This window comes from Pleurodeles waltl, chromosome 1_1, assembly GCF_031143425.1.
Source record: "Pleurodeles waltl isolate 20211129_DDA chromosome 1_1, aPleWal1.hap1.20221129, whole genome shotgun sequence".
In the NCBI taxonomy this organism is placed as follows: Eukaryota; Metazoa; Chordata; class Amphibia; order Caudata; family Salamandridae; genus Pleurodeles; species Pleurodeles waltl.
The window spans coordinates 413,935,000-413,959,744 of record NC_090436.1 but is presented as its reverse complement, the minus strand read 5'-3'; the positions used below and the strand labels follow the sequence as shown (position 1 = coordinate 413,959,744).

Genomic DNA, 24,745 nt, shown 5'->3' with positions numbered 1-24,745 from the left:
GGCATAGGGAGCAAATTATAAGGCTTAATCATGGACCTGCAGTTGACAGATTAAAGGCATAGGTGGAACGCTGGGTGAGGCTCCCACTGTCTATGGCAGGCCGAATATCTCTTGTTAAAATGATAGTTCTTCCACAGTTTTTTTAATCTATTTTTAAATGTTTTGCTTACTAACAATTTTTTCGATACGCTCCGTGGCTTATTTATGTGGCTCATCTGGGCTGACAAGCGTCCGCATATTCATTGGGAAGTCCTCACTCTCCCATATGAACGAGGCAGCTTTGGAGTGTCCCATTTGAAGCTCTATTTCCTGGCAACACAGTGTCACTTCTCTTCTCACTGGTTCCATCCAGACGCTCGCATTCCATACACCATCCGAGAGCGAGACCTTGCTGCCCCTACACCCTTGCACATACTGCTACCCCGGGGCGTTCCCTTGAACCCCAGTGACATCCAAACTCATGGCGTAAACTTGCACGTATGCTACAGCATGATTTACTGTACTCCCCCGCACTGCCACTACCAAATAACCCATATTTTCCTATCACGCAGGAAGTATTGGTACAGCACACACTGCAAGCATATAACATTCGCACTCTTGGCGATGTGTTTCCAGATGAACATGTTTTTTTGCGCACAGAGGACACACGTTTTGCTGGCCCCACCCATTTGGAGCACTTTGTGCTCTGTAGATTTCAGAATGCTCTCCGTGCCCGCTCCCCTACAAATCAAGTAGCACCTGCAGGCTTTCCACCCTTCTCCTTAATCATCATAGCAGACACAGGGGCGCATCTGGTTTCCAGGCTATATCAGGTAAGCATTGCTCTATTACCCACTGATGATACTAAAGTTAAGAGAGGCCTAGGAGTTGGACCTGGGTAGACCCCTTTCGGAGAGCAAATGGTCCGCCTGCTGCGCTCAGACCCGTTAAGTTTCCTTTAATCACAGACATAAACTGTTGCATCTTAAATTCTTTGAGTAGAGTATATATGACAACGAGTGCTCAGGCCCGTATGGATCCTTCTCGATCCTCTACCTGCCCTAAATGCCTTGCACCAATGGCAAACTTCCCGCACATGACATGGACATGCCGCCACATTAGTACTCACTGGACTTGGGTGTTTGGCCTGCTATCAATAATGCTGGGTACACATACTAATCCTGACCCACTGATGGCTGTACGTGGGAGAGCTTCCTAAAAGCTTGAGGCGTTATGCCGCTATTGCACTCTTGCTTGCCAAGAGAGAAATTGCGCTGCTTTGGGGAACCAAGAAGGCACCCACTACCAAGCGCTGGATTGTAAGTCTCCCTCATTGTGACACCACTAATGAAATGTATGCACCTCTCCAACTCCTTGTGTCTCAACCACGTGATATATGGCAGCCACTCAGGGACTACTTACTCCCCCTTGACACTACCCCATCTAGTTCCCCTCATCACGCAGAACCGGGTTGATATATGACATTGAAATTGACTGTTATTAAATGTATCTGCGTGACTTTGAATGTTTTCATTTAGGTCATTGACTGCTGTCTGACCCTTTACTGCTAAGTCATCCGAACGTAAATGCCTGCCACCTTCTGTTCCCTTTGGTATTTGTTTTTATATGATACATTGTACTCTACCCCTTATAGCATTGCTTGCTACTTATTCTGACATTCCACTTGCTGACTGCATTGCTATATATTCTTGAAAATAATAAAGCTAAAAAAAAGGGAGGGGGGGAAGGAGGCTTGAGAGTTTCCTGAAAAACTCTACCAGCCTGACTGAAATGGGCAAACCGTCCTGTAAACCTCAACTGACACAGACTGATCAAATGCCTCATTCTTTATATCTTAAGAGGGTCGCCCAAATAGCATGACATTGCCTCTGGTCATAATTAATTTTGACCACTGTTAAAGCTTCATTGAACCAGGGCACTGGCATTCTCCATTGAGATTTGATTTTTTCCTTGATGGGGGAATGGCAATATGAGCAATAACTTACATAAGCTAGTTAACACGAGTTGCACTGGGGCAAATTTGATTCAGATGCTTTAGCAGAAGTGATGGAAACCAGATTATTGATAGCTTTTGAAAACATTTTTGACCAATTGCGCACATTAACATTTTTCAATTTAGTCTTACCTGTGTGAGTCCTAACTATATGAGTGAGCCGAATAGGGAATATGAAATAGTAAGAGAGATGGTCTGACCAATTATTGTTAGAACATGGAGAAAATGCATGTTGATCAAATAAATGGGACAGCCAGCGAATGTCCTTATTACTTACCAGTAATCTTCATTAGCCCTATTTTGAATCCTCCTCATCCAAATCCCAACTTGTGAGGCATCTCCGCCTCCAACAGAGATTTCCACGCTACAAATCATAGAGCCCTACAGCCTAAGTTGTCTTCTATTTCCATGAAAGAAGTATAAAACTCCTCCCCCCACCCATCTCCCTTTAATATACCAAGTCCAGGAGAAGTCTGTAAAGGTGCAAAAGTGGGTGGGTAGAAGTGGGCTGGAACGAGGAGGATTCTGAATCAGGGTAATGAACATTACCAGTAAGTGATAAGGACATTACTCCCTTATCTACATCCTCCTCGTCCCAGACCTTACTTGTGAGGAAATACCAAGCAATAAGTACACCGATACAGGATTGGATGCAAATGCTTTTACTGGGAAAACAAAAATTATTTCATTGCAGTTTGTAAAATAGAGCTTCCAAAAGAACCCTCAGCACCTGAGACGATAATGTGGAGAAGACCAGGTAGTAGCACGTCAGATCTTTTGAATGAAAGCACCACCCGCTTCAGCCCATGAAACTGCCATTGCTCTAGTGTAAAATCCCTAGATGCTGAATAGATATTCACCAGCAGAACCAAAAGCCTGAATGCCTGTCTGATCCACCTGCCTATTGTCTGAGAAGAAAGCTTGGAACCTTGACTGACTGAACCAAACAAGACAAACTCTTGGATTTATGAAACTCCACGGTCCCGGACAAATAAACAGACAATGCACGACTCACCTTTAGTGTAGATGAGACCCATTCCACTTCAGAGAGAAAAACTGGCAAGATAATCTCCTGCTTCAAGTGGAAAGAGAAAGACACCTTCAGAAGAAAATTTTGATCTATTCTGAGAATCACTTTGTCAGGAAAAAAGTGATGGTCGCCAGAAAAGACGTCTTAGCAGACAACCAGGACAGCTGGCAGGATTTTAAAGGTTCAAAGGGAACCAACTGGAGACCCCGAAGTACTCCTGACAAATCCCAAGCTGAATGGCATGCCTAGTGACAGATTTGCCACCGACTGCCACCAACTCAAAGTTTCTTTGACTGAAAGAGTCACTGGATTTAGATGGTCGTAGTTGAGAGAGTTGGGGTTCCGAAAGCAAAGTACATGATTCACCAATTGCTTGAGATGAAACCTTGCCTAGGGAACCTCCACCTTAGGAGCTACCATCAGGCCTTGAATTTTCAGGCATGTTGTCGCTAACATGGTGGTATGACCCAGACGTTGAGCCACTGAGTCCTGAATAGCTGTCACCCTCTTTGCAGGAAGAAGTGCCAACCCAGCACTGTGTTGAACTGGACTCCAATAAATTACTTTGACCGGGTTGGTTCCAACTGGGATTTTGGAAAGTTGATGAATCTATAGTAGCAGCTGGAAGGTGTCCTGAGCCTTAAAAAGCAGAAGGAGCAGATAAGAGACAATCATCATGGCATGGAAAAAATAGAAATATGCTATAAGTGAAAAAGGGCCACCACATCCAACAAAGTTGAAACCTCAGATGCCAAGCTCTATGTGGAAGCCATAGTGGTTAACAGTGTAAACCTTTGGAATCTGATGGAACAGCTTCTCAAAGGCTGGCAACACATAGAGCTTATTCAAAAACGGGAGACTGACTGCTTATCAGAATCATTCCACTCCTTGCACAGGATAGATTCTATTAAATTATATAATGGCAGGTCCTTCTCCTGGGGTTTTCTCCAAATCCCAAGACCTCTGTAATGTGAGTCAAGAGATCTTTCAACTGTGAACCCTGAATATATTTGCTTTTCGATTCAGAATCAATTTAAACATCTGCTGCATCCAACTTCAGTCATTTTGATGAAGTTTCCCCCAGGGCAGAATCAAAGGCATCCTTAATCAGAGGTGCAGCTCTGAATGAGAAATCTGGAGCACCTCCTCAACTTCCTCTCTGGAGGCAGTTCCACTTGATTCTCCTTTTGGGAATGCCTTCTCCCCTCCATATTGGCTAGCAAGACACAAACGCACTAAAGCAGCGTTCTTCCTGCTTTGTACTGTTGCCCGGTAACAAAATCCCACTCTTGTGAGACTTCGTTACCAGGCAAGAGAGAGAGAAAGTGCAGTCTTCCGAAACCGCACATGTATCAAGACGCCTGCCCCGGCTGCAGACATCCAATTCCGCAGTGCACACAAACTCCTCATGCCCTGCGATGGAGTCAATTACAAAACTGTACTGAAAACAAAGAAGTACAATATAAAACAAAATAGAGAAGAAATTCACAGTGCGTCTTACCTCTGTTCTGCAAGGCAGAGAAAATTACAGGACGGTGGGGGGAAGAGTTTTATACTTCTATCACAGAAATAGAAGACAGCTTAGGCTGTTTGGATCTACGATCCCTAAGAAATCTGTTGGAGGTGAAGGTGGAAAAGCCTCACAAGTTAGTACTGGGACGAGGAGGATGTAGATGAGGGGGCAATTATCCCTCACCCCTGTTTCACTAATTAATGGCCAAAAATAACCAGTGCCAACTCAATAAATATGCTATATATTTGTAAACATAGCCAATAACTATTACGTACAGTTAACAATGTAATATTTAGATGTCATTATATGTAAAAACATAGGGCCAGCGCCACCGGAGCATCACTTTCTCCGGTGGCGCTTTTCACTGACCCAGATTTACAAGATGGCGGTAAGCCACTTTTTGTGGCACGCAATTCTGTTCAGTGGCAGAGTTACCTTGTGCATCTACATGCTCCTGTCCTGTTGGAATGGCATTTTAGATTTGGTTACGAATCTGCATGCACAAATGTATTAATGACCGTTTAGTTTGTCATAATGACATAATCTGAGAGTAGAGATGCACCCTGGTGAATGGGGGCTAGGAGGGAGTGAGGGCTTGCCCAATCTTACCCCTGGGTTGATCGGGCATCAGTGGTGCAATCCATGACACGGATACATTTTATTGGTGGGAGGTCACTAGGGAGTGGGGTCATTAGGAGTGCATTTAAGAGGTGGGCAGGGTGTGAGTGGCCTATTTCGCCACTGTCACACAAAGGAGTCTAGGGTGTGGTTAGTAGCTGTCAACCCACTCGCCCTTCCCCTTGCTTTGCTGGTTACCTGGTTATATTATTTATTTTTATGTTCGTTTTTTTATTTTCTTGTTGCTTGGGGAATGTTTTAATAAGGCAGGTCACATTGGATGTTGGTGTCTTGCCACTGGTAGGCGGGTCTGGAGTAAGTGGATTTTTAAGTCATTTCTTGGATGGGGGAGGGGTAAGGAAACAGACCAATGAGAGGTCGGGACATTGAGAAGGACCAGAGGGATAGAGGGGCAAGTGTAACAGCATAAGGTGGAGACCAGAGCAGTGGGGTAATGGATTTTTAGGTACAAGGTTGAGATGGGAAGGGGCATTGCTGGGGGTAAGTCTTACTAGAGGGTGGGGTTGGGGTTTAGGAGGTGTTAATGTATTAGTGAGGACGCTCTTAGTTTTGTTAGGTTTATGCCAAGGTTGATTGTGGTTGCCAGACCTGTTCTATTAAACTTCCCTTAAATCTTGTGAGCGTGGTATTTTGCGTGCCGTTTTCACCCGATATAATCATCCTGTCCGTACTTGAGAAGAAAGCATTGGGACTAGTGCCCCTTTGTCCAAAAGACTGAACCTCTTGAAGCATGGATTGTCTTTTAAGTCGCAATTTATCAATGGGAAAACAAGGAACCAACCCGGAGGAGGAGAATCTTGAATGGGAATTTGATAGCCATGCTCAATTATCTGTATGACCCATTTGTCTCAAACCGATGCATTCCAGTGCTTGAAAAATGACGTAAGCGTGCCCCAACTCTTTCAAAGTAATTTGGCTGGCTGTTCATTGCCAGAGTGGAAGTGTGGTCAGCTTTGGTGCAGTGTATTGGATTTGGTTAAAATATACATCTGCAAGTTTCTCAATTTTAGATGGGTGTTACATGGTGTATAGTGGGACTGTGAACACACATCTGACCCATAACTGTGTAGCTGTTTGGTAAAACTGGAAGAATGGACCATGTCTATGCGTAAATCGATATAATACCTCACTAGATTAGGGACAAAGGTTTTCCGGGTTGGTTTTGGTATTGCAAAAAGCATGTAGGCTCGGGGCATATTCTTTTAATTCAATTTTTGCCATGTGGAGTTCAATAAGAATTTAGATAATCTACCCAAGCTATGGTTAAATCCAGATCTTATTTAGATTACTTTTTTCTTGAACATATTTATACTGTGCGCACACTACTAGCCTTGCATGGCTAAATTGAGGATTCCATGTTCAGAAGCGCTCCTACCACATCCTCAAAAAACATGTTTTAACTTTGAAAACCTTGACCAGTTTGAAACACACTTCAGATGTCAAACATATGGGAAACAGAGGAAGGTGTAAATATGGTCTACTTATTGCAGTAGCAGAAGAATTTGAGAACTCTGTAGGAGTTAACTGTCTTTGTGCAATGCTTGCGTCTGTGTAAAAAGGAATCACATGCAAGAATGCGATTGTAAACGCTGGAGGTACCTTCCCTCATGACCAGCTTTATGCCTATAGGGATTGTACACACATACGGACAGTATCCATCCAGAAATATGAATAATCAGTAGAAAGTGAATTGGGATGCTTCATAAGATACAACGATGTCAGCACAACAATTTATGTGTTAAAACACTGATACGTGTTTTTGCCTTAGATTTGTTAAAGGAATCAAATTATTAATGCATATTCACCAGATTATTTAGAAAATTTTGTTACAAAAATGTACCAAATTTTTATTCTGGTGAGCCACACATTTTATTTAGAAATCCTGGGTAAAATGTGGCAATTAAATTGCTGCACAATCAGTAACTGACGCAATAGATACTGCATGTACAAATAATCCTATTTTCGTGCTTCCATACAAACTACCCAGACTCCCAGTGTCAGCAGAGTCGTGAGTCTACACAGAGAGCATGTTTGGTACCATATTTGTGCTGATGGCGCACCTGGTCAGGTGAAGTGCCTGCTGAGGTACTGAATAGGTCCCCGACTGCTGAAATTGATGTTCTCTCGTCTTCTTCACTGGGGTTTTCATGCTCAAATGTCACTTCTCCATCCATAACAACATTACCAGCTCTCTTCCCAGCTTCCAAGGGGTTCTCCGTTATGGATTCTGGTCCAGTGTTCTAGGAAGATATTAACATAGGAGGACAAGATGAAATTCACCAAACACCCAAGAATTTAAACAATACTCCAGACAGAACCTTTTGTGACATTGCTGCTCGACATGCCCTAAATTACGGCTCTAGAACGTGTCCCAAGCCGTTGCCCCATCTGTACTTCTAATTCCTGAGCAAGATTGCTAGATCCTATGAAAAGGATCAGAAGTTGGACCGTACCTTTCCAAATCAACAATTGCAAATCAGCTCAGCACACTGAGAGGAATGCTGGCTGGAAATAAGCGTAATGGTGCACCCCCGGCAACTGGGCTATTACAATTACGTAATGGTGTAGTCACTGGTTTTTGACTAAAGGTCTGATTTAGGGCCTCATTAAGAGGCTGGCGGTCCCAGGACCGCCAGCCCATGGACAGCCATGGATGTGATGGCCCATCCACCACATTACAAGATTGGTGGGCGGACCCGCCTAAAGACCGCTGTCCCCGCCAAGATCAAAGATCCCGACAGGGTGACGGCGGTCGGGCTTGTAACCAGTCATGGCGGTGCTGAAATCCACACCGTCTGGCTGATTACAAGCCCTCTTTCCGTCAGCCTTTTCATAGCGGGAAGCCCGCCATGAAAAGGCTGTCTGAAAGCCAGTGGTGGAGGCCACAGGGGGGGCCTACGCACTGCCCATGATGATGGCATGGGCAGTGCAGGGGTCTCCCTGCCCAGCACTGACGGAATGCGCACTCTGTGCTTTGCAGACAGTGTGCATTTCAACGTTGCTGGAGTGTTAGGATAATGGCCTCAGCTCACTTATGGTCAATATCCTAACACTGTTCCTACCGGGAAGCCCGTCGGGAACGTGTATTACAATGTTCCCACCTTAAACCTGGTGGGAACATTGTAATATGCTCGGGGAAAGTCACAGCCATGGTGGTGGCGTCCTCCCCGTGAGTTTGGTGTTCCCGTGGTGGGACCCCCAAACTCATAAAGAGTCCCTTAGCTCTTGGTGACGGGGATGTCGCGTCCGCTGTATTACGATGTCCATAGGATATAATTGGATTGTAATACGTCAGACAGGATATCCGTCATGTTGGTGGTGAAGTATTCCCCTCCACCAAGATATAAATCACACCCTAAATATGGATGTGCAGCAAGTGACACCATCAGTTACATTTGCATATGTCAGCTACAAATAGTTTCTAGTGCATATGGATCAAAAGCTACCTAAAGCGATGCATATGTAATGCAATAGGGCTTGTAACACATTTCACCTTATGACAGCTGTTTTCAGGGATTTAACAGCAGAGAAGTTCGCCCTAAGCTGATACTTTCCAAAGTGGGTGAACTTGGGGAAGCAGATTTATTCACAGCAGCGGAGACAAACCCCATATACCTGGACATAACCCAGAGTGGACAAAGCGATTCATTCTGTGCCAAAGAAGTGTTTTTTTGTGGTGCTATTCACAAGATTCATGTTTATTTCACAGTACTAACAAAGCAGTAATTACTTCAAGGAGGAACTCATAATTTAGATGAATTCAAAACATTCTGCATCTCTTTGTAAACGGTGACGGTTTAAAACCTAATGTTTATTTTAGTGATGCATTTACATAATAACCATGTGCTGTACAATACTGTTATGCAAGGCCGTGTCTTGTGTCAAGTGTGCCAACCGCTGCTCATTGTCTCCTTTTGCATTGCAATCCCTTTTGTATGAATGCCATTTGTGCTAAAAGTTAGTTCATCGACATGAGGTACCGGAGCAGAGGTTTGGCATGGCCAGCGCGCTGGCAGACTAGTGGGTGGATGTTCAATAGGGTTAGTTTGGGGAAAAAACTATTAAGCTGAAGGAAAGGGTCAGGCAGGCTGACGTTAACAGACTGATGAGTAGATTCCTGTTTTTGTACTCTCGCAGGTCCTCCAACAGATCTAAGGTCCATTGATTTATTTTAAAGTAAATTTATTGTAATTTTTATAATTACAAATAGCTGGGTGAGGGGCACAATGTTTGAAAAAACGTACATAACCATAGGTAACGTACAGCAATCTCTAGATGAGAGCAGTAGACGTAATTCATAGCATCATTATTTTGGGTCCACTGAGTACTTAGGGCCAGATGTAGGTACGTTTTATTTCGCGACTTGCAATTTGCGAGTCATAGCGACTCGCAAATTGCAACTCGCAAAAGTGCATGCAGAAAGGTGTCTCAGACACCTTCTGCGACTCGCTATGGTGTCGCAAAGACCCACCTCATGAATATTAATGAGGTGGGTCGCAGTTTGCGACCCCATAGCGAGTCCATGCACTCACAGGGATGGTGGCCTGCTGGAGACAGCAGACCACCATGTCTGTGACTGCTTTTTTAATAAAGCAGTTTTTTTTTCCTTTTTGCAGCCCGTTTTCCTTAAAGGAAAACGAGCTACAAAAAGAAAAACTTCCGAAACCATTTGGTTTCGGTTTTTTCAGAGTAGGCAGTGGTCCATAGGACCACTACCTGCTCTGACATTTTTTTTTTTTTTGCATTCACAAAGGAGAAGTGGATGGAAACTGCGAGTTGGTTTGCGACCGCATTCGCGGTCACAAAGCAACTCAGCATGGCGATGCGGTCGCAAATGGGAAGGGAACACCCCTTCCTATTTGCGAGTCGCAGCCTCAAATTTGTGCATCGCGTTTGCCCTTTTGCGTGGTCACAAACTGCGTTTTTCGCAGTATGTGACGCGCAAAACGCTTCCTACATCTGGCCCTTAATACTTCCATCACCTTACCTAGCACTAAGGGCTCACTGCTCACATGAAAGTCCTGGTTTCATTTCTGCACAACTAATTCAGACTTGTATCCTTCGAAGAGCAATACCTTAAGGGTATTAATTACACTGAGCTATGGTAACTGAGAGTTTAGTGCTTAGAAACAGCAGTAACTCCGCTAGCATGTGTTACCTATGTTATTAATTTCTCCCCTCCATAGGAGAATCTGAGTCTAGGTGCAATTTCAACATCACATGTTGCTAGTTTCCTTCTACTCGGCTACTTTAGCTGCACCATTTGCCCAATCACCTGCTTCAGATTTTCAGTCACCTTCGTAAGTAGTAAGCCCTGTACTGCATCATACTTGCCTTGTCCTGTAAACTTTGCCTACATTTGAGGATGTGAAGGCCTCGCCCATTGTTCATCATCTAAATTGGACCATATCAATTCCATTGTGAAATAACTCCATAGGCTTTCCTTTGAAGCAAGGATCAAAATCAAAATAACATGGATAGCTCACAAATCAATCCACAATGTTTATCCCTTTTACTTGATAGGAAACTGCAATTAGATACGATGATAATACCCTTATAAATGTCGACTGTAAACAGATGAGTTTTGACCAGCTCTCTAAAACTCAAATGATCACCTGTAAGTCCTAAATGAAAAGGGAGAGTAATCCACATCATAGATGTGGCGACAGAAAAGGACTGTCCACCAGATCTTAATTTGTGTGTGTGTGTGTTGGGGGGTGGGGGGGGTGGGGGGGGCTCAACACACAAGCTGTATCTGAAAGTAAACTGCTCCTAGTAACATGAACAGTGGCTAAGTCCCTAAGAGAAAGTTGAGTTGTCCGGTAGATTATTTTCTGGCAGATATTTAGGGCCTCATTTATTAGGAAATGGCGCAGCGCGGCACCGCAAGCAATACTGCTGTGCCGAGCTGCGCCATTTCCACGCATCTCTGTGTTTACCCCGGCGCTGGTGCTAATTCAGCTGCCTAGCACCAACGCAGGCACCCTTGCGCCATGGTGCAAGGATGCCTGCATTGCCGGGGTGACTATTTATGTGCAGGAAGGGACACCTTCCTGTACATAAATAATCATTAATGACGATTTGCTCCTATTTGTGCTGCAAAATGCGGCACACATAGAAAGAGCAAAAAAAGAGAAGAAATAAAAGTATTTCTCCTTGTTGCACCACTCTAACGCAAGCCCCATGGTGAGGCATTAGTTTTTGGAACTGGCTCAGGTTTACAATTTCTCGTAAATCTGGGGCAATGTGTGTGCGCCAGGAGCAAAATACCCATTACACACCTCTTTGCCTCAGAAAACTGTGTGGGGCGGCCCATATTTACAAGGCAGCGTTAAGCCACTTTTGGTCGCTTAACACCGTCTTGTAAATATGGAGCAGGGCACAGCGCCACCAGAGCGTCACTAAAAGAGACGCTCAAGTGGTGCAAGAGCCTTGTAAATGAGGACCATGGTGTCTTCAAGGAGAATCGTTTTTAAATTAGCAGCTAGTGTAGTTGTACTGAAAGATGAGAAACCGAGATATGTCATGGAATTCACAACATCACTATTACTGTCCTATTTTGGATGATATGAAGACTTTTCTGCTCTCCTGACATTTTCCTTAGGAGTTACAAGAGTAGAATTTTGCTATTTTTGCTGCAAAATCCAACTTACTAGTAAATATAAATACAAGATTTCACACTGAATTCACTGGGATTGAGCATTCTCCCAGCGAAGAACGACAGCCCTGAGACCATCTAGTATGATTGCCTCCCAATTTGAGCAGGAGCTAAGACTGACTCAATGGCAAGGTGCGCATTCAAGGAGGGAAGACGAGACAAGGCCACAGGAACCACAGAACTAACAAGCAGAAATTCAGTAAACTGAGGAAACCCTGTGCAAAAAACAGACAAGTAACACAAGAACAGAGGAGCCGACAACCAGATCCAGCAAGGCTAACTGCTGGACTTGCGTAGGAACACAGCTTCTTCCGCGAAGAACACAGATGTGAAGTGACTTCCTCAAAGATCAGCTTCCTGTAAATGGGCCCCAAAGCTTAGACGCATGTGTTCCAGGAAGAAAGCAACACTATTCTTCTGCACTTATGCTGAGAAAGGCCCGGTAACTGCATAGGTGTGAGTCGAGAATACTGCTCCTTCGTGTTTGGCCCCTCCCGTTTAACCACACAACCTCTGGGAAGACAGGGTCCAGGGCTGAAAAGATACCATTCCTCTCTATGTCTTTGTGGACCAGATCTTTGTTGTCACTCTGATGACTGATAAATCTCTCAGGGGCCTGACATTACTCCTTTTCTTATGGTCAGGACCAGCTTTCTGCACAGGAAACCTTGTGCTGTTCATAACGAAAACTCGCATGAAACGATTTTACAAAATGAGGTACACTGACATTGGCAGTTGGTTCCCAGCACCATAGCCTGTTCCAGTTTACAAAATAGTACAGTTTCTCTCTCATGAGTCAGGAGTCACAAAATTACACAGCGTCATATTCATTGGAGTCTCTGGAAACAGGAGGTGGTTTTTAAGATAAGCTGCAAGATCCTAAATGCACTGGTTTCAAGACGGAAACATGAAACACTTCAGGATTTTCCTATGATAGGGTAAAGCCAGTTCCATTTAATTTCCTTTATCTCTAACTTAATCAAAAATGTGGTGGATAACCAGAGTTGATTTCCCACTTGATAGTCATATTTCTTTGCATGCCGTCCATTCATCCATTTGATATATCTCATTTGTGTTTAATGTATACAATGGAGAACTTACTTTCGTGTTTCTTGAATTTGTTTCAAAGGCGTACTAAAGGAAAGCCTGTCTGCACCTTTCCATGCCTGGCCTGCATCCAGCGCCAGGAACCCTGGTCCGATCACCGCCCAGCAATATTCATAAGCACTCCTTACCTTAGGATGCTAGACCCCAGATGCAGTTCCCCCAGCTGGTGCCATGTCACGCCTCAGACCACAGTAGAAGCTTACATCTGCACCCACTGCCAGCTATTCAGCAGTCTTACACCCACACGCAAATACTAACAATGCCATCTACATCTCCTCCCAACACATGCCACACAAGCACCAACAACACCTTCACACCTACCCTACACCACACAACACAGCAAACCCTCAGAAGTTGCTGAGCGGTAATGCACCTGAAATCCTCTAGCTGGCTCAACCACTTTTTGGCTCCCAACATCGACCACGGCACTCAGTGTGCTTCAAGATCGCTTGACAGGACCTTCTTAGAACTCTCTATCATCTACAAAGAATCCATCAAATGCACAACATTCACAGAAAACACCACCTCATCCATGGAACACCTGCACTTCATGCTTCAAGTCTCAAATAAATTCACCCTGGAATAAACCCTCGCCTATTGACCACCCGGACCATAAGCCTCCTTTACCAACCATATCACTAACTTCGTCTCTCCGCTCACCATCGACTCCAAAAACTCCTTGGCGACCTCAACTTTCATCTGGAAAACAGAAACAATTTCTGCTCTGCAGCACTTCTCAAAAGCTCCGCAGCACTTCTCAAAAGCCCCAGAATCAATACACACTGGACCCGATCTTCACCACAAGCGACAGCATCATACAACTCCACCACATCTCTCATATGGACTGACCACTCCATCATCCACTTTCAAATTAAAAAACCTCAAGTCAACACCCCTACCAGGTTCAGCATTCCAAGCCGCAGCTGGGGCAAAACCACAGAAGCAGACTGGCTCAGCACCCTCTGAATGGATCAACCTAGCCTCACAGACAACTTCTACAAGGACATTAACAAGTTCAACAACTGGATCAAGAAATGCATGGATTCCCTCGGTCCCATCGAATCTAACAAGCACAGTAGATCAGACAAGCCAGCTGGTACACAGAAGACTTCTGAGACACCAAACAACACTGTAAACAGCTAGAAAAGAAATGGAGAGCTATGCACAACACACTACAGACAGAACTATCTACAAGGCTGCACTCAGACACTATCACCAGCAAACAAGTTACACCAAGAAAAAAAACACTAGTGGACCGCCTCAAAGAAGTTCCAACAGCTGCAAGGAGATTTGCTCGATCATCATGGATTTCACCTCACCCTTAGCCATGTCACCAACATTGCTGCATCCCAGAAACTCTGGGACAACCTATCCAACTTCTTCCACAGCCAAATCACAAACATCTACAGCAACTTCGCTCACCAACTCAACTCCAGAGAACTTGTTACTAACCTACCCACTACCATCTAAGATGACCACCTGACTGAATGGATACCCCTCACCAGAAACAACACAGCGACAATCATGTGGATCATCCACTCAGGGGCCCCAACGGACCCATGCTCCTACCACATCTACAACCTGGGAACATCACCAATCAGCACCATTGTGACTCACATCATCAACACCTCCAGCACATTGGCAACTTTCCAGGATTAATGGAAACTTGCAGAAATCGTCGCACTCCTCAAGAAGCCCACAGCCAGCCCGAATCAACAGAGCAACTTCGACCCATCTCCCTGCTTCGCTATTCAGCCAAAGTAATTGAGAAGGCCATCAAGAAGCAACTCACAACCCACCTCGAACTTCACCATCTGCAAGACAACACTCAATCAGAAAGAACCACAGCACCGAAAAAGCACTCATCGCAGGCACTGATGACATTTGGATCAACTTGGACCTAGAAAAACCTCTCTGCGGCCTTCAACACTGTCCCCCATACCACTCTCATTAGAAGACTCTATAAGACTGGCATACAAAGATCCACTCTCAAATTGATCTATTCCTTCATCACAGGAAGAAGCCAAAGGGTCAGGCTGCCACCCTACACTTCAGACTAAGAAACTGATATGCAGAGTCCCACAAGGATTGTCCCTCAATCCCACCCTTTTTAACATATACGTGACACCACTGACCAACATCATTCGATCACAAGACATCACCGCCCTATCCTGCGCCGATGACACACCAACTCATCCTCTCCCTGACAGACAAAACAACCACCGCTAGAAGCAACTTCACCAATTGCGTGACCATGGTAGCAAACTGGATGCGAATCAACTGCCTGCAGCTCAACTCATACAAGACAGAAATATTGGTTTTCGTTAAGATCTCAACATGGGACTCCCCCTGAAGGCTGTCAGAACTAGGATCCACACCCACAGACCGCACAAGAAATTTAGGGCTTATCCTGGATGACAAGTTAGAATGACGGCTCAAGTCAACAAAGTGTACACCACCTGCTTCCACATCCTATGCATGCTGTGAAAAATCTTCAAATGATTGCCTCAGAACACCAGACAGGCCATCATGCAAGCACCCATCACCAGCAGGCTGGACTACTGCAACACTCTCTACTCCAGGACCTCCAAACAACTCCTACACAGAATCTAGATCATACAGCACACCGCTGCAAGACTCATACTCGACCTCAGACCACAGGAAGCTTCACTGGCTCTCCATTCACAAAGGCAGCCAGTCCAAACTTCTCCTGCACACATAAAAGCCCTACACAACACAGGACCAGAATACTTGAACAGCCACATACACTTTCACCAACCCACCAGACACCTACGCTCTGCCTCACTATAACTTGAACACATTCAGCACATCTGCAAAATCAAAACTGGAGGTCACTCATATCTTACATTGCACCCAAGACATAGAACGACCCCTCTCTAAACACTAGAGCCTCCTCCTCACTAGTTGAGTTCTTCATATAAGCACCCTTGGGGAACACAAAACTACATACATGCTGCAGTGCCTGGAAACTCTCTTGGGTTATTAGTGCACTACTATAGAAATCACTATAACATAACATGAGATAACTTTAAGGATTTCCCAATGATAGGGCAAAGTCAGTTCAAGGTAGATAGCCAGAGTTGATCTCCTATCTGATGGTCATTTTCCTTTGCACAATATCAATCAATCAACATTTATAAAGCGCGGCTTATCACCCATGGGATCTCAAGGCACCAGCTGGGGGACGCGGGTCAGTGAAAGAGCCAGGTCTTGGGCCCTTCCTAAACTGAGCCAGCAATGGGGACTGCCTGAGGTGGAGCGGCATCGTGTTCCAGGTCTGCGCGGTGAGGTAGGAGAAAGATCTTCCTCCAGCCGTGTTCTTCCAGATCCTGGGGATGGTAGCGAGAGCCAGTTGTGCTGAGTGGAGTTGAATGGAGTTGGTGTAGAAGGAGAGGCAGTGTATGAGGTAGGCAGGTGTGACATTTTGGAGGGCCTTGTATGCGTGGGTCAGGAGTTTGAAGGTGATGCATTTGTTCACAGGAAGCCAATGTAGGTCTCTCAGGTGGATGGAGATGTGGTTGTGGCGGGGGATGTCCAGGATCAGTATGGCCGTGGCATTCTATATTCTCTGGAGTCTTGCTTGGAGTTTTTTGTTGATTCCGGCATACAGTGTGTTGCCGTAGTCGAGTTTACTGCTGACGAGTGCCTGGGTGACTGCTCTCCTCGTGTAAATGGGGATCCATTTGAGAATCTTCCAGAGCAGACGAAGGGTGTGGAAGCATGATGAGGAGACGAAGTTGACTCGGCGGGCCATGGAGAGTGATGAGTCGACAATGATGCCAAGGTTGCGGGCGTGGTCGGTGGAGGCGGGGCAGTTCCGAGGCTACTGGGCCACCTGGAGTCGTCCCAGGCTGAAGTGGTGGGCCCCAGGATGAGGATCTCTATTTTGTCCGAGCTGAGTTTGAGGCAGCTGTTCCTCATCCAGTTGGCGACTGCCTTCATTCCATTGTGAAAGTTTGTTTTGGCTGTAGCTGGTTCGTCTGTGAGGGAGAGAATGAGCTGTGTGTCATCGGCGTATGAGACCATGTTGAGCCCATGGTGTCTGACGATCTCGGAGAGCGTGGATATGTAGATGTTGAATCAGGTGGGGCTCAGGGAGGAGCCCTGGGGAACTCCGCATCTGGTTTCTGTCAACTTTGAGGAGAAGGATGGAGCCTAACTCTCTGGGTTTGGCCAGTGAGGAAGGAGCAGATCCATTCCAGCGCTTTGCTGTGGATGCTGGTGTTGTGTAGTCTGGTGCACAGGGTAGTGTGGGAGATGGTGTCGAAGGCGTCTTAGAGGTTGAGGAGAATGAGGGCCAGATGTCATCTTTGGCTGCTGGGAGTGAGGTTTCGGTACTGTGGTTGCTCCTGAATCCGATTGGGAGGGGTCGAGGATATGGTTGGTTTCGATGAACTTGGTGAACTGTACGTTGACCGCTTTTTCGGTTATCTTGGCTGGAACAGGGAGAAGTGAGATGGGTCTCTAGTTTTTCTGGTCCGTAGGGTCTGCGGAAGGTTTCTTCAGGAGGGGCTTTATCTCCGCATCTTTCCAGGCATCTGGGAAGGTGGCGGTTTCGATGGTGCAGTTGATGGTGTGGCATGGCTTAGGAGCGATGATGGCGTTGGCTTGATTAAAGATGTGGTGGGGACATGGGTCAGAGGGTTGCCTACAGTGGGTGGTATTCATGAGCTTGAGGGTGTCTTCCGGGGGTAGGAGGGTCCAGTGTTTCACGATCGATTTATAATAAGCGTCCATGGTGGTGCTGGTGGGGGTAGGGGTGGGGATCCTTTGCTTGCAAATCGTTTGTTGATGTCCTGAATTTTCCGATGGAAGAAGGTGGCGAGACTGTTGCAGAGGTCTTGGGAGGGTGGGATGTCCCCTATTGCTGTTTCTCCACTTTCTCTTGAGTGGTCTGCCTGCGCTCTTGGATTCTTGGAGGTTGGGGGAGAACCAGCTGGCTCTCCTGTTGGGATGATTGGAAGTGGGTTTCCTTAGGGGGGCTAGGGTGTTGGCACAGTCGGTGATCCATTGGTGGAGGTTGTGGGCAGATGTGTTGGGATCCACAGTGTCTGGTGGGGAGTGGCGGAGGAGAAGTAGGTGCAGTGGTGGTCGGTCCAGTGAGTGTTCGGAGGTGTGTGAGAAGGGGAAGTGGTTTACGACGGAGAAGAAAAGAGTCAAGGGTGTGGGGAGGTTGACCAGTTGCTTGAGTCCGAGTGTGGCGAGGCTCTCCATGATGGTAGAGGTGTTCTGGTCGCTGTAGTTGTCGAGGTGAAAGTTGAGGTCCCAAGGAGTATGTAGTCAGGTGAGGTGAGGGCAAGGGAGGTGATGAAATCGGTCAGTGCTTCGCTGAAGGGTGGGCAGTGTCCGGTGGCTCTGTAGATGAGCGTTCTGCAGAGGGTGGTGACAGAATTAGTCTGGATCAGAAAGTGAGGGTGTTCAGCGACGGTGGTCTGGATATTGACGGTGGTCATGAGGTGGAGTGTCTTTTTGTGGACGATGGCAATACCTCCTCCAGGTCGGTTGACATGGTCTTGATGTATGATCTTGTAGCCGTCGGGGATGGCAGATGCGATGCCCAGAGCTGAGGAGGTGGTGATCTAGGTCTTCGTGAAGAAGGCAACGTCGGGGGCAGTGGAGTTGAAGAGGTCCCAAACTTGTATAGCATGCTTGATGAGAGAGTGAGTGTTGACCAGTATACATCTAAGGTGTCCGGAAGGTCCAGCAGAGGCGGTGTTTAGGATGCGAGGACAAGCAAAGGCGCAGTTACGGCAGGAGAACGGGCCTTGGGTGTCCTGGGCTGATAGGGTGAAAGGCAGCAGCAGCAGGTGAAGCTGTGTGTGTCGGGGGGGGTGAAGCCAATGCTGACCAGAGGTCAGTGAAGTTGCTCTGATCACCACACAGCAGCCGCCATTAAGAAGGGGAGAGAGATGGGAGGAGTTGCTAAGCTGGGAGGCGGAAGTGGGAAACATGGTGCTGGGGGGGGGGAGGCGAGGAGGCAGCAGCGGCAAGGGACGCGAGGGGAACAGAAAACAGAGAGAGAGAAAGAAGGCAACTACTAGGCCACCAGGGATGAGGTGCAGGCAGGAGCCTGCGGGTGGGGGGGAGAGAGATGGGAGGGGTCACTAAGCTGGGAGGTGGGAGGGTGGGAAACACAGTGCTGGGAGGGGGTGGGGCCGCAGGGGCAGCAGTGGCAGAGGAGGCACAGGGAACGGAAAATGGAAGGAAAAATGCAGAAAAAAAGTACATAAAAAGCAGAAGGCAGCACAGAGAGAGAGACAGAAGGCAACCACTAGGCCACCAGGGATGAGGCGCAGGCAGGAGCCTGCGGATGGAGGAGGGCCTCAAACACAACGAGCCAGGCATGCTCAAAGGGCGAAAGGCAGCAGCAGCAGGTGCAGCTGCCTGGGGGGAGCGAAGCTAATGCTGACCATAGGTCAGTGAAGTTGCTCCGATCACCAGGCAGCGGCCGCCATTAAGAAGGGGAGAGAGATGGGAGGAGTCGCTAAGCTGAGAGGCGGGAGGGTGGGAAACACGGTGCTGGGGCAGCAGCGGCAGGGGAGGCACAGGGATCAGAAAACGGAGGGAAAAAGGCACAAAGCAGCAGAGAGAGAGGGACAGAAGGCAACCACTAGGCCACCAGGGATAAGGGCCAGGCGGGAGCCTGCGGGTGAAGGAGGGCCTCAAATATAACGAGCCAGGCAGGCTCAGAGGGTGAAAGGCAGCAGCAGGTGGAGCTGCGTGGGGGGAGCAAAGCTAACGCTGACCAGTGGTCAGTGAATTCTCTCCAAACACTGTGGAGCGGCCGCCATTAAGAAGGGGAGGGAGATGAGGCTTGTCGCTAAGCTGGAAGGCGGGAAGGCGAGAAACACGGCGCTGGGAGAGGGCGTGGCAGCAGCAGCAGGGGAATGGAAAACAGGGAAAAAGGCACACAAGGAAAAAAGGAGTAAAAAACTGAAAGAAAGGCAACTGAGAGAGAGAGACAGAAGGCAAACACTAGGCCACCAAGGATGAGGCGCAGGCGTCTGCAGGTGGCAGCTGCAGCGGGTGGAGCTGAGCAGGGGGAGCAAAGCTAAAGCTGACCAGAGGTCTGTTCATCCACTTGATATATCTCACTTGTGCTGCTGTATACATTGGAGAATTTAGCAGCAGAGAGAGAGAGAGAGAGAAAGAGAGCGAGAGAGAGAGAGAGAGAGAGAGAGAGAGAGAGAGAGAAACAGAAGGCAACTACTAGGCCACCAGGGATGAGGCGAAGGTGGGAGCCTCAGGTGGAGGAGTGCCTCGAACACAATGAGCCAGGCAAGCTCAGAGGGTGAAAGGCAGCAGCAGGGGGAGATGGGAGGGGTTGCTAAAATGGGAGGCGGGAGGGTGGGAAACATGGCACTAGGAGAAGGGCGGGATCTCAGGGGCAGTAGCGGCAGGGGATGCATGAATAACAGAAAACAGAGGGAAAAAGGCAAAAAAGGAGTAAAAAACAGAAAGCGAGGCATAAAAGGGCACAAAAAAGGCAGAAGGCAGCAGATAGAGAGAGATAGAAGGCAACCACTAGGGCACCAGGGATGAGACACCGGCAGGAGCCTGCGGGTGGAGGAAGGCGGCAGCAGCAGCAGGTGGAGCTGTGCAGAGGGAGGGGGAGCGAAGCTAAAGCTTACCAGAAGTCTATTCATCCACTTGGTATATCTCATTTGTGCTTGATGTATACATTGGAGAACTTACATTTGTATTTCTAGAATTTGTTTTACGTAAGAACTTGGGAATTTGTGTAGTGATAGTCTGTAGAGGCATACAAATGTGATGAAATACACAGGATACAAAGTATGGGCTAGTATCCAAAGAGGAAGAGCGATGTTCTAGACAAATTTAACAGTGGCAAGGAAGACGACCCATGGATCTGGTTGATCATGTACAAAACAATGCAGATACTGTTCTAAAGTCTGGTTTACTTGTTTGGTTTGTCCATTACTCTAAGCGTTGTATGCTGTAGAAAGTGCTTCTGAATTTGAAATATTCTACATAGTTCTTTACAAGATTCTGTCCTTAACTCGAGTTGCTCTATCAGAAATTATTTCACTAAGTAAATGAGCATGCCATAAAAAATAAATATTCAACCCAATTCTTTAGCAATGTGATTTTTTTTATAAGGAATAAATTGAGCTGTTTTAGTTGTGTAGTCGACTACCACCACAATCACCATAATGTTTCTGGAAACTGGATTAAAAAAAATAGACATTCTCAGAAACATCTATACGCTGTGTAGGACCAACATTTTTCTTGGATTCTAGGTTTGAGCACTTTGAACAGCTGCTGACATAGTAACAGATGGAATTGTTCTTAAATAGACTTTGCTTCTTCTTTTGTCCAAAGTGCCTAACCCCCCATTATCATTAACCCAGATTTTAATAACCTTTCTTAATTCACCCTCTGTAGTTACTAATTAGTATTTGAACAGTACATAGTATTGAAACTTTCGGAACAAAGTTAGTTTAGTATTGAATACGTTTTGGCTCTGAAAGTGTATTTATTAAATCAGCTATTAACAAGGCTTCATATGAAGGCTGAAGTATAGGAACTATTTGTTTTTTCTGAAAAGAATAGTCGAGGTACTTTGTGAAGAATACTACTCTCTACATTGTGTGACAACACAGCGGCTCTTATATTCTTTTGTCCACGAACATGTGTAATCTTAAAATGGAATTGTCAGAAGAATAAAGACTGTCATTTTATTCACTGGTAACACACTGAAGAGGCTTCATGTCTTTTAAATGTTTGTGATCAGTGATTACTGTAATCACCAGGGGAATTTTCCAACAAATGTCTGCACTATATAAATGCTGGTCTTATAGCCAATAATTATTTTTCCATTATAGTATAATTCCTTTTGGCTGAATTTAGATTCCAATAATAGTAGGGTACTGGAAAAGATTCTTGAGCGAATTCTTGACATAATAAAGGAAGGTTATCAAGGCATCTGTCTCCAGAATAAAACGTTTGTTCTGTCTTACTAGCCCTATGATGAGTGATTTGCTGAATACCAGATTGATGCTTCTAAAGCCATAGTCACTTCATTTGATCAAGGAAAAGATCTCATTTTTTAGTTTAGTTGCATTAGTAGAAATATCATGCTAAACAAAATTAAAGATGTATTATCTAAAAACTAATGAACCCAAGAAACAGTTGGAGCTCCTCTACATTTTGAGGTAGACGCCATTGTAGGATAGTCTGAACTTTTTGAGATAGTAGTGCAATAACTTTTCAGCTACTAGTGTATCTAAGATAGTTGATCTATACGTGATAAAATGAACATTTCTCCAAATTGGCACAGAATTTATTGCTTGGAAACTGAGACAGTATTTGCTGAACATGAGAATAATGTTCCTGTACACTGTGAAAAATTCAGGATGCCGTCTAAATAAATACCCAAATTGTCGCCAATAAGATCTTGGAAAGTTTCACTGAGGAAACGCTGGAAATTAAAGTTCACACTGCATATCCCGAAAGGCATTACCTTACATTATGAATGACTGAATGTCTGTCATTCATGCTGAGGACAATTGCTTAAGATATTTTAGGCAGCCCACAATTTTAAGTTAGTATACCAGCTAACGCCTTTCAATTCTTTCAAAATGGTTGAAATAAAGGAACAGGGTCACACTCTTTTATCATTATTTCATTTAATTCTCAATAAATTATACAAGGATGCTGATCACCATCCTTCTTAACAAATACAATAGGAACCCCTTTCAGGAATTAGGAGCTAGTGATGAACCCTTTCTCTAGACTCTTTGTGAGACATTCTTTTAGAGCTTCCTTTTTGAGTCAAGGCAGATGATATATCTTTAATCTATAATATAATTGGGCAGTCGTAGGTACTGGCAGTAATGAGTTTTCCTTTTTTGCAAGATTTCTTTGAATTCTTCATATTCCAGAGGAAGAACTACCACAACAGAAATGTATTATTATTCTAGGATTTAGGAGCAAGTATGGTAACAGTTGTTTCATGTCAATACAGTTGGCAATAAGAACATTGTAAAGGGAGGGTTCTGCTTTGCCAATCGATTAAAGGGTTGTGTCTCTGTAATCAAGGGATTTCCAATGTGATTTTAAAAGTTGGAAACTGAGTTGTAGTAAAGGATATGATTTCATAGCAGTCTATACAGAACGTAAGTATAACTGATGTCTCATGAGTAAAGTCTGGAGGCCAACAGTTAACCATCAAGTGCCTAAACTCACGATTCACTTTGGATTTTTGTGGTATTTTAAATGATCCTTAAATTATCATCAGCATAGAATGACCTATAAATCTAACAAGCGTGATTCTACAATATTCAGCCCAGTGGGTAATACAATTTAACTGGAACAAAAAGGTGCCAACTAGGTTGAGATTAACTGCAGCAAGTGAGTAATTCAGACTACAATGCAAGACTGACTCACTACAAAGGTGGGTGACTAAAGAAGAGAAGACAGAGATAGGGATACAGGAACCACGGGACTAACTAGGAGAAATGCAGGAAGATGGGTGCTGGTGCAGGAATACAGCTTCTTCTTGTGAAGCAACTTCCTCTAAGATTAGCTTCCTTTAAACAGTCCATAAAGCTTAAAAGCTTGGTGATTCAGGCAGGATGAAACACTACTCATCTGCACCTGCACAGAGAAAGGATTGAGGATTGGTAATCACGCCAGCATGAGTCGATTGTAATGCTCCTTCGTGCTTCCCCCCTTCTGCTGAACTGAACAGCTCCCAGTAAAATGGTGTCTTGGGCTCGAAATATACCATTACCCACAAGGCCTTTGTGGCCTGAATCTTCATCGTCACTCTGCAGACTGTTAAGTCTCTCAGGAGCCTGACAATTTCCCTTAGCCCCAAGACCAGTGTAGTGAGCTACCATGCCAAAAGCTGCAGAAAAATCTAACGGGACATGAGCCACTACGACGCCCATACCCTTGATCAGTCACAACATATTCATCACAGCCACTAACATCATTGCAGAACCTTGACAGACATTCACCAAAGGCAGTGGTGTTTTCACTAAGGAATCTCGATAAATGATTAACCACCAATCTCTCTGTCACCTTTGACATAGTAGGTAGTAGAGACACTGGCCTAGAGTTGGATCAATCTGCCATTGGTTTCTTAAGTAAGCATCTTGTTATTGCTTACTTCGAATATTCTGCTGTTCTACAAGAATTAGTATCTCAGTTAAAATAGTTGCTGTAGATTTGTAGATTCCATTGCCAGGCTGAAGATTTTAGCAGGCCAAGGATCAAGTGGAGGGCCTACTTTGACCTTTATGAGTAGCTTCATTACTTTAGTACTGTAGCTGGTCAAAATGTGTACACCGAGTATTTGTATTTCTTGGTTTATGAGTGACTTATAGTTGAGTACTCCACTGGTCCAACAGATATGTTGTACAAAGTATCATAAATTGTTTTATTCTTGAAGGAGAAGCACTTTGCCAACGACTCACACAGATTGTGGCTCACACTCACTGAAATCTCACAACAGGTAGGACTGGAGAACTCATTCCCAATTTTAAAGACCTCTGTAACCTCATTACAGGCCATAGTAATCCTACCAGACAAAAAACAAATCTATTGACGTTCCATAATGAACTAAAAAAACACTTTCCAAAATATACTTCACCGACTAAGTACCAACCTCTCCTTCAATACAGGCTTTTCAAGCTTTTTCAATATGTTATTAAAATATATTTTTGTAAACAAACAAATATGTTATATTAGACACAAACATGTTACATGTAAAGTGCTCCTTTATCCTATAAATACTGCAAAGAAACAAAACAAAAT

General features: G+C 45.2%; 1 protein-coding gene across 4 annotated transcripts in view; it reads right to left on the bottom strand.

Annotated features, from left to right (window-relative positions):
• The window catches only part of FAM169A (family with sequence similarity 169 member A), a 352,302-nt gene that overhangs the window by 23,613 nt on the left and 303,944 nt on the right, over positions 1-24,745 (bottom strand). For all 4 annotated transcript variants that reach the window (XM_069223847.1, XM_069223831.1, XM_069223821.1 and 1 more), the window contains one exon: positions 7,236-7,415. In XM_069223847.1, coding sequence (XP_069079948.1) covers positions 7,236-7,415 — 180 coding nt within the window. The remainder of the gene's footprint in view (positions 1-7,235; positions 7,416-24,745) is intronic.